This window comes from Mercurialis annua, linkage group LG1-X (genome assembly GCF_937616625.2).
Source record: "Mercurialis annua linkage group LG1-X, ddMerAnnu1.2, whole genome shotgun sequence".
Lineage (NCBI taxonomy): Eukaryota > Viridiplantae > Streptophyta > Magnoliopsida > Malpighiales > Euphorbiaceae > Mercurialis > Mercurialis annua.
In genome coordinates, this window is record NC_065570.1 from 49,939,787 (window position 1) to 49,950,510 (window position 10,724).

Genomic DNA, 10,724 nt, shown 5'->3' on the forward strand with positions numbered 1-10,724 from the left:
TATCAAAAAAATCAAAAACTCTATTTTAAATTAAAATAATATCTTCAGCGTGTACTTTTTCGTATCATATTTTATAATGTTACTAGTAAATTATTAATACACATTACTTTATTATTTATAGATTATGTCTAAATTTAATCTTTTTTATATGTCTATAAAAAAATAATTTTTAATAATAAATATAAATATTGCTAATACAAATATTAACTATTTTTAATTAAGTTAGAGATGTTACATTTTTTACTGCTGAAATATTGTTATTTGTTATTTATAAAATGTCAAAATATTATCATTTTCTAATTTGTTGTTTGTGTTAGATATATATATTTAATATTGTTTATTTAAAATTTAAATGCCGTCATTTGATGGATATGCATTGTAATTAGTTTATAAATATATCTCAATTGTAGCCTTTCATCTTTTGAAGGGGTATTGTTATAAAAATTCACCAACTTTATACGTTTTTTCAATTTAATCACGTTTTTTAAAATTTCTCATGAAAATACACCAAGTTTCATTTTTTTTCAAATTCATACACGGTGCTGACGTGATATTCATTCGTTGGTGCAATTTGCTGAGGTGTAAGTCATTTTTAACCAATGGATGAGTAACACGTCAGAACCATGTATGAATTTGGGAAAAAAATGAAACTTGTTGTATTTTTATGAGAAGTTTTAAAAAATATGATTAAATTGAGAAAACGTATAAAGTTGGTGAATTTTTATGACATTAATCCTTTTTTAAAAGTCAAACCTTTTCAATTATTTATGATCAAACATTTTGAATTTCATCTGTAGTTTAATTTTGATAATTATTTTTTTTAAGAAAGAAATGATTGAACCATAAATGATAAAATATATATATTTCTTTCTTTTTTAAAATAAATATGCATAATTTGCTTATAAAAATTGACTTTTCTGAAATGTTGGACTATACATTATAAAAATCAAAAGATGAAAAAATTTTGAATAATTAAATTCTCATAAATTTTTAGAAAATATCAAATAAAAATTGATAAATAGAACTTTAAAATTGAAGTTTCACAACTGACAACTCCAAAATGAAGTTAGATTATGAAATTGGAGTTGGATTAGATATGCACTAAGATGCTTACCAAAACCAAGCAAACCATCAATCTCTAAAAAGCAATGTCATATATACACACAAAATTAAATTAAATTAAAAATAGGGAAAGAAAATGATTGAACTCAATCACTTGTAAAATTCTTCTGACAAAAAAAAAACTTGTAAAAATTTTGGTTACTAGCTAGCTAGGGTTGTGCTTATCGAATCTATAGGGCAAAACCCATACAGAAGTCCCTCTACTTTACCATTTTTGTGCGAAAGGTCCCTACTCCAAAGTTGTTCACGTTCAGATCCCTCTACTTGCCAAAATCTAATTTGTACACCCTTCGGTGGACGGAAATCGGCGAGTGCATTACACTCTCTGTTAATGAAAGTGGAGAAAAAAAGAAAGTGACATGATGTTCATTTATTTTTGGTAAATAATGACATGGCAATTATTTTTTTCTTTTAGTGGTGACATGGTAATTTTAAGGCAAAACATATGCTGACTAGTCATCTTCCCCTTTCATTCCTTTCTTTCTCATTTTTAACGGTAGGTGAGGTCTTTTTTTGTAAGTCTCCGCTCGATAAATCACCGATCTCTGTCCGGTCACGCCTCGTCCTTCGATCCACCACCACAACAAAAACCTCTGAAAACAGAAATCCACCCAGAAAAATCTAAGAGTAATTGCAGTACAAATTTTCAATCTTAAGCTTAGACCTTAAACGGTATCTGCAATACAATTTTAATTAGTCATCATGTGTATGTATATACCTTCCATCTCTTAAGAATTAGACATCCAGAATAGTTGAAGTCGGCAATGACCTCTATGAAAGCTCCATTAGCTGATGGATGGATTCTTAATACTTCACTTGCCACATTCCATGAATACCTCATCTTTTGTATGTCCATCTGCTTCCTTGCTCTGTTCAACCATTTCTTTCTAATTAATCATAAAGCATCTAAAATTCAACTTTATCTACATTACACGATAATAAGTGCTTATCTTTAAAGACTGTATCGTACACCTCAAGCAGTTTTGCGGAGTAAATCAATCATTTTGCAGTCAATCCAAAGAATCGAAATAATAATCAGAAACTAATAATGGAGACGCGATGTGGATTCTCCTAGAGTCAGAAATTTCATACCAAGATATTGAAACTAATGAAAATAAATAACGACAGTGGCGGCGACGGAGATCGCGGTGGATCGGAATTGCAACGACGAAGGAGACGAGGTGAAGCCACAGAGTGAAATGGGAATGGCGGTGTTATTTGAATTTGTGGTCGGAAAATTACAAGGAGCGGTGACAGAATGTAGTGCTCGGATTATGGAAGTGAAGATGGTGGCGGTGGAGGAGGAGGTGAGAATCAATTGATCTACATGTATGGTTGGCAGTGGAGGTGGGTTGGAATCAGACCTAAGTGGTGGGCCCGTTTTCTCTAAATTATTTTTCTTACGTGTCAAAAATTAAGAGACTATCTTGATGATGTGTACTATCAAAACAGACTAACTCCGTTAATTAACAGAAAGGGAGAGTGTGGTACACTCGCCGAATTCTGTCCACTAGAGGGTGTAAAAATTGAATTTTGCTAAGTAGAGGGATCCGAACGTGAACAACTTTAAAGTAGGGGCCTTTTGAACAAAACTGATAAAGTATAAGGGCTTTCATATGGGTTTTGCCAATCTATAGCCCTTTTGAGTTTTTGTATTGAAAATTTATGCAAATGTCATACTCTCAAAGACCTTGATAGGACCATGACATTCCCTTCTATACACAAACAAAATAGCTTTGACAAAAGCCATTTATCTACCCATTTATGAATTATTATGTGCAATAACTTGCAAGCTAAATTGCATGCCACTTTGAGTTGTTTACTCTATTAGGCGCAAAAAGATCAAGAAAATGCAAATTGCTATAATGCTTCCTTTCAAATCTTTACTTTAGTAGTAGTCCAACAATTTTTATTTTTAGCCAATGTAATTTTTATTCATAGTCTGATGACCGGGAATTGCCAGTTCAACTAACAATTCATTCAGATTAACCGGTTCAATCCAATTGGACCATATTTTTGGGTTTAAGGTTAATTGGACGGGAAAACGGATTTGTTTTTGGTTCACCCAGCCGGTCCTCCGCTTTTTAGTCACTAAATTATGCACATTCTACGTACAAAAATGTTAAAATATTTAGTACTTAATGAGATCGAAAATATGTTAAATTTTTGTATTATTCATAAGTTTAATGTGGCGATAGAAGATTTAGGTGTTCTGGTTAGCATTTTTGGACGGAGAAATGTGCAAAATTGACAGCATGTTATACAATTTAAATATTAAGATATTTTATTACAAAATGAAATAAAAAAACTTTGGTGGAAAATATGTAAAATGTTAGGGATTTTGGGTAAAAATTACTCTTTTAGCCATGATAGTTCTTACCTTAACTATTTATCTCCTCTACATCTTTATTCTTAAAGATAATGACTTTGTTTTCACCTTTTTAAGTACATTTTTGTTTGATCACAAGAAAGTAGGCATAATTTCGTTCCACCCCAAAGGAAAAACAATTGGCATGTTATTATGTTGATTATTAATTTCCTGTTGTGTATGTCGGTTTGTTTAGGGCCAACTATTAGAGGCTAGCTAGGGGTAAATCAAATGTTGATAGTTGAAAATCACCATTTCTAAGAGATCTTGTGAGCAACTGTCACAAATAGTTCTTTCTTTTCTCTCTCTAAAATTAGCTCTCCTTCTCTCTCTTTAAAATTAGCTCTCCTTTTCTCTAAAAACTTTTATATAAAGGGTAGAAAAAGATGATTTTCAATTTTAATCAAAAAATTGTTTTTTTTTGCCAAAATTATTACTTATCTCTACGGTACTTTTTATATTTATGTTTTTTTAATCTTTAATTTTTTTTTAAATCTAGAATTTTAATTTAATGACTCTTGTGTAATTTTAGTTGAAGTTTTTTGATAATCGAAGGTATTTTGAAGATAAAGATCTATTTTTTTAGAATTTTTTTGAAGATAAAGATCGGAAAAGATGAAACTTCAACGGATCTAGCAGTTTGCAAGTCTTTTGGATCTATATTTAAGATAAGATTTTGAAGTTTCAAGCCTTAAGCGGTTTCAAGATCATAATCACAATATTTGAACTATTTAAATATTTGAGTAACCTTTTCATGGTTGAAAAAGCACTAATCGATGACTGTATTAAACAACTCTCATTATTATTGTAGAATAGTTTTTGCAATTTGTTGAGAAACTATTCATTTATGTAATTTTCATTATTATCAATGAATGTTTTAGCCTTTCAAAGAAAGAAATCTCATGTATAACTTCATTGCATACGTCTAGAACTGTTTACGGTTCTCTAGATTCCTTTTTTTATATAAAGGATAGATTTTTACTGATTATAAAAAATTAAAATTTGACCACAATAATTGATAGTGTCTGATCCTTACAACGGGTTTGAACTTGCAAAACAAGGTACATGACTGATTTGACAGTGGTTGTCCGGATAGCTCTCCGATGCTTAAATCAGCATCGAATTTAAAAGTATTATTATAAATTCGTAATGAGTTTATGTGTAGGCATTACCTCAAGTCCTTTTATAGTAAGTATGGATGAATACATGGTAGAATTCAAATAGGAAAGGGATTCCTATTCAATGTATGAGTCCAAATAGGAAAGGCATTCATATTCAGTAAAAGACCTATATAACGAAAAATCCTAAATAGAATTAAATTTTTAAACATGAATATGACTTCAAGTAGGAAAATATCTCTTGAGATTCTAGAAGATTTGAGTTTTCTATAATTTTTTTTATTATCGGTATTATAGCTGAATTATATCTATAATCTTTGATGAGTTGTACTAGATTTGATTACCGAATACTACTGGATTCGGTCATTTTATTGTTGTGCGAATTTTCTTCGATTACCTTAAGTGGGCTAGTCTCGTGGGACTCCGTCTCATCTTTAACTTGATTTTCCCTGGGGCGAGTCTTAGGGTTTGTTTCAGTGGACGAATCCTGTGAGACTCTGCCCTATATTATTTTGAAATTGAGTTTCCATCAGTAATTAAATTAGATAATTCAAGACGTGAAATTTTTTTGAAAAAATGTGCCGCTCAATATGAACTTCACAAATTTAAGTCTAAAAATAAATCTAATCAAATGAGCAAATTTTATAATTTAAATTAATTTTAACAAGAAAACCTCATATATATAACAAATATTGGGATAAAAGCTGTAAAATTTAAACTTCAAAATAAAAGTTTCAAACGAGAATATAAGGAAATTTAATTTTTGATGACACATTTGTTCTAGTCAATTTCTAGATGAAAAAATATAAAATGATCTTAAAAAGGCGAATTGTAATATTTTTAAAACTTTTTATAGAAATCAAAGTAAAATATTTTGTAAGATAGATTTAAGAACACAACAATATGATATATGATAAGAATTATTTATTTAATATGTGATAAAAAAAATAAAGAGACTTAAAGGGTAGAGGTGATTTTGACGGTTAATAATCACTCATGACTCCTGATTTTAGGGTCCTCTTACACTAAACCTCATAAGTTTCAAAAACGGTCACTAAACCTTTTAAATTATGTGTGATTGGCCTATAAATCCTTTCAGTCCAAAAAATCACGAACACCGTCAATTTTTTTGAGCTGTCACTTTTTAGACGGAAGGGGTTTATAGGCCAGTCACACATAATTTAAAGAATTTAGTGTCCGTTTTTGAAACTTAGAATGTTTAGTGTAAAGGGACCTCATGCATTGCATGCTCCACTCAACAGTCATGACCTGCAAAATAAGATAGATGGTTAATCGGATGATGGTTGTCCGATTTAACTCTCTGATGCTTAAATCGGTTTAGGTTTTAAGCTTGAAAAGTAGTATTGAATATGTGTGTATGTGCATACCTCAGCTCCTTTTAGAGTAGTGAGACTTGACCTGTTAGAATCCTAAAAGGAAAGTGATTCCTTTATGAGGTAAGAGATCCCTTCTTTATAGCATGATTTTCATTTTGTCCTTTTTAGGAAAGAGTTCTAAATAGGAATGTCTTCTTATTTTAGTCTTTTATCCCTTTTAGGGGACAATCTTTGATACATCTAGAAGATATTCTTCTATATTCTCTCTGCGATTATAACATTTCTAGTTGACTTGGATTCACTCTCTTATCGAGATTCATATCCTTAGAGTATAGTCTTTTGAGTATTGCTGACTACGTGAGGATTCAATCAATATCTATTTAGGCAAAGTTTGTATGAGCGTATTCTGAGACGGGCAAATCTCTTGGGAAGTGACCGTGTCGATACGTATGGTTGATTACGTCAAGACGAGTTCTGGGCAGGCTTTGCCGGCCGAACCCTAACAGGACTCGGTTTACCATTGTGGTCTTGATAAAACGTATTTTCATCAGTTACCTAAAATCAGAGACCATGAATAATTATTAGCCGATTTTAGCCAATACATGACCAAAACTACTTCCCTACTAGCTTGTGGGATGCTGCATTTGTGAAGAAGAGAGGGGGAGCTCGAAGAATAGCATTTTTAGAGAGCACCGGAAAAACAATACATGTTTAGAGTATTGCGAATTCTAGATACTCCTGAGTTGGAGTTGGAAAATTAATATTAAGAATCAACTTCGTTCGGAATCCCTAATAGTACTAGTCTGATTTTCATGGGTAATTTTGTATTTTCAAGTATTTTGAAAAACTTGAGGATTTGTAGGTCTAAATTCAGTATGAATCCGTATAAACTCGATTATTGGTATGGACCAGTATTTGAAAAACCAAACTGGTGGCCCTTGGCGACAAGTTTCCAGTTTAATTAGTCCAACTAGTGATTGAATTAGTTGACCAGAATTATAAAAAAATTGAGCTTAGCTTGGTGGTTTATGGTCTGACCGCCAGTTTAACCGGTTCAAACTATCGATACCAGTTCAATTTTTTTTGCTGGTGATCCAATGTGGTTGGACCATACTTTTGGTTCTTAAAGGCTAGTTGGGCCAGACAACTATTAAATCGACCAAACTCGTCTGATTCTTCAATCACTCGTATGAAAAGGAAAAATAAATCTGTTTTGATTTATCTTAAAAGTTCTTAAATCTGGTTGAATCTAATGCGACTACAACCCTTATATTTTGATTATTTGTTGTACTATATCCGTAAGAGACGATATGTAATTTAATAATTTTATATATTAGGGACCTTGTTCTCAAAAAGAATACATCTTGTCATAGTAGGGAAACAATTACATTAAAATAAAAGTTAAACAAACTATATTTACATCCCCTAGTTCATGATAAGTAATTAATCTTGAATATGCATACTAATAATGATTAATAAGCGAAACCTAAAATTACAACATTAGAAATTAATAGGAATATTTGTAACATAGGCAAGCAATTGAGTCTCATAAATCAAAGTTAATTAAGGAATTGAATTTGCTGAAAATGCATCCAGAAAATCGATCCAATTATCATCATAGTCCTCATCTTCTTCCCCACTTGCATTATTGCTCCACTGACATTGAGGATTTTTTTCAATTTCATCATTCCTCGCAAACCGCCCCCGGATCCGCGGCCGGCTATCGGCCAGCGTTTTCCGACAAGCATACTGAAAAAAATAATAATAATTCATTAACATGCATGTATTATTCACATAAATCATACAAACTTAATTATATAGATATATGGGTTTTTATTGTAGCCTAATCTCTTTTTGTATATAACAATTGAATACAAATTTATCATTTCATGTGTTGCATAAATTTGACTAATATCACAAAAGCATAGATTAAAATTGGGCTGAAAATAATACAATTAATGGACTTTATTATGATTATTATTATATATTAAATAGTCAATAGTTTGTCATCTTGATAAAATTCAAACAAAAACTATTGTAATTTCTATCAAATAGTGATACTGATTAGAAAAGTTGGATTTGACATAAAGTATTTATGATAAATACGCCAAAAAGACAAGCAAGACCAAATGCAAGTTGTGTCAAACATGTATGTGTATATTATATACTGCTCTCAATAATAATTAAATTTTGGAAAAAAAAACTAGATATTAATAAAAGAGTCATATATGCTTATGATTACAGAAAAAAATAACTTGAAGTAGAAATTATTATATGGCCCTCTAATAATGGTTTTAAAAGTGCATTTTAATCTAGAAATGGACTGTTTTGACATGCAAAATGATATTAATTAAAGTTAAAATACAAAAAAAAATTAAAAAAACCTTAATTTTCTTGTTGAAGTTTCTTTGTGTTTTCTTGCTTCTGTATCGTTCAATTCTTTCTTTCTTCTCCTCAGGACTGTATTTGGTAGCTCTGCTCATACTCTCTATTATCATACTACTCTCACTTGATAATGGAGACTCGGCCTTGTGCCCATGCTGATGCTGATGCTGATGCTGTATCACAACAAACCAACAAAATCAAAATTCCTTTCTACATTTTTTATTACAAAAAGAGAAGAAAGATTCCAATAGATTCGTATTGGAATATTCCATTGTTTTTTTTAGGTTTTAAATTTTCATTTTAATGTAACATGTTAATGTAAAATTAGTCTCTTGCTTATTGACAAAATTTAGGCTTATTTAGTTTGATTACTTCATGTCTCATATTAAAACCACGTAGCGACGCATTAACCGAAACTAATAACACGACCAACGTGGTGCTGATATAGCGCCACGTGTTCTTATTATGTAACAAATTACGCCGTTATCATGAAAGTTCTTGGGTTGTATGATATAAAAAAAGTATGAAAGACACCTTATAATTTCATAATACAAAAAATATGAAAAACTAGCTATAGAAATTCAGTACGGTGGTAAATTCATATTGACACAAAGAAATTCTACAAAAAAAGTCGGTTCGATTAATATTATTATGTAAATTAAAAACTAATTTACAAAAAGGACCACGATGGACGAGAGAAGAAAATTCAGAGACTATTAGCGCAAATTAGCGGGTAGATTAATATGGCAAATTTCCTGCATGAATAAAATTCATAGGGTAAAATGACCAAATTACCTGCAAATCACCAGTACTAAAAACCCTTCTAACAGGGCTACTATCCAAATCAAGAAAATCAGAGGCAAAATGACAATGGTGGTTATGGTAGCCATTTCTTTGAAGAGAATGGCTGCTAATACTTCTCTGCATCAAATTTGTTCCGCAGCTAGCGAGTGAACTCGGTGAGCCGTAGCTACTACTCGTCGTAGTCGTAGTGCTACTACCCACCTCGAACCCTCCGGCTAGCTGGTCGGGAATGGTTAAGTAACCTGTAGGCGGGAATTGATGAAAGGATGGCGATGGCATGGCGGCGCCACCGTCAGGAGACGACGGTGGATGGTGGCCGTTAAGCATGTAGTCAGCGCGTGGAAATGTGCTGCTGCTGTTGTAACCGTACATGGCGCGTGGTGATAGTAGCTAGCGAGGGATTAAAAGGAGAGGGAAAATGTGTTAGTGTCAGTGAGGTTTGGAGTGACACATATATATATTGAAGGTTCCAAAGGAGAAGGAATGAAGGTGGATGCATGCTGACGTGGAATCTGACGTCATTGTTTTAGAGGGCGTTGACTTTCTCTATTTTCATTCTTCTATTTTTCTGCATAGATTCTCCTTGTTTTTAAGATTTTCTTAATTTTATTTTATATTTTTAATGTTAATTTTAGTTTTATTAAGTACGTGCTCTTAAAAGAGAATGATGCAAATTTTCCCTTTTATATTTTTTATTTATTTTAAGAAAATTAATGACAAAACCCTAAAATACTAGTAGTAGACGAACATTACAGGCCACCACACACACTTTACAGTTGATTCCGTTTTAAAAAACAAGCTTATACGTACGCTTTAATTACTCAAGAACGCCCTGATGCTCATGGATCTAAAGCTGAATTCCACATTCGGATCATTAGAAAATGAGCCAAGAATTCATAATGGTACTTTCAAAGACCCGGTTATATTCTTTTACCACTATGTTATGCATAATATAGAATTGCTAGATTCCATGTTTTATAATTGCATGTTTAACTGATTTCTAGTTTTGCCATAAACTGTCACAATTGCCATAACTGTCAACTTTGATGTTCTTGCCATGATTGTCATGCAAATTGATGAGAAACATGTTATTTTTTTACCATAAACGTGTTCTTGCTTAAATTACCATGATTGCATACCAAAAACATGTTTTTCAGCTGATTTAGTGTGTTCTATCAACTGTATATCAATTCAAGTACATACGAATTAGTTTTTTTTCCTTTTTCGTTTTAATGCGTTATTGAGTGTTTTGCACAAAAAACCAATCCAAATGACGAACTTCCATCCTCCCTCGCACTGGCGCCGCCGCCACTCACTTTGGCGTCGTGGTGTCCCCTGTTCGTCGATCTAGAATCACTCCCAAATCTTCCAAACTTTGATCTAGACTTGTTTTTGCGTTTCCGGGTTCGTTTGAACTCGGAATTGGGCCCTGTTTAAGCTCACATTTATGTAATTAGTTGCTGAATCTTAATATATGTTGTAATGGGCCAGTCCCAATTTATTTCGAGTCTCGAAACCCACACTTGTAATCTTCCTAGTCAACCGGACCCTGAAGCCTATATCTGACGAAACCAACAACTTCTAGACGCG

The 10,724-nt window shown here is 32.0% G+C and overlaps 2 protein-coding genes across 4 annotated transcripts; both read right to left on the reverse strand.

Annotated features, from left to right (window-relative positions):
- Positions 1 to 1,460: 1,460 nt before the first annotated feature.
- On the reverse strand, positions 1,461 to 2,520 carry LOC126681598 (beta-amyrin 28-monooxygenase-like). The gene is made up of 3 exons (XM_050377147.2): positions 2,215 to 2,520; positions 1,841 to 1,991; positions 1,461 to 1,715 (listed from the first exon to the last, which is right to left on the reverse strand). Exons 2-3 carry the CDS (start codon positions 1,976 to 1,978, stop codon positions 1,575 to 1,577), a joined length of 279 nt encoding a protein of 92 aa, XP_050233104.1. The 5' UTR covers positions 1,979 to 1,991; positions 2,215 to 2,520; the 3' UTR covers positions 1,461 to 1,574.
- Positions 2,521 to 7,421: 4,901 nt separating this feature from the next.
- On the reverse strand, positions 7,422 to 9,610 carry LOC126681588 (two-component response regulator-like APRR9). Of its 3 annotated transcripts, none has more exons than XM_050377141.2 (3): positions 9,126 to 9,610; positions 8,330 to 8,491; positions 7,422 to 7,694 (listed from the first exon to the last, which is right to left on the reverse strand). In XM_050377141.2, the coding sequence occupies exons 1-3, from the start codon at positions 9,504 to 9,506 to the stop codon at positions 7,509 to 7,511; spliced, it is 729 nt and encodes a 242-aa protein (XP_050233098.1). In that variant the 5' UTR covers positions 9,507 to 9,610; the 3' UTR covers positions 7,422 to 7,508. The 3 variants fall into 3 exon arrangements, with proteins under 3 accessions (XP_050233098.1, XP_050233096.1, XP_050233092.1); XM_050377139.2 differs by having other exon boundaries at positions 8,330 to 8,497; XM_050377135.2 differs by having other exon boundaries at positions 8,330 to 8,503; positions 9,126 to 9,607.
- Between the last annotated feature and the right edge of the window lie 1,114 nt (positions 9,611 to 10,724).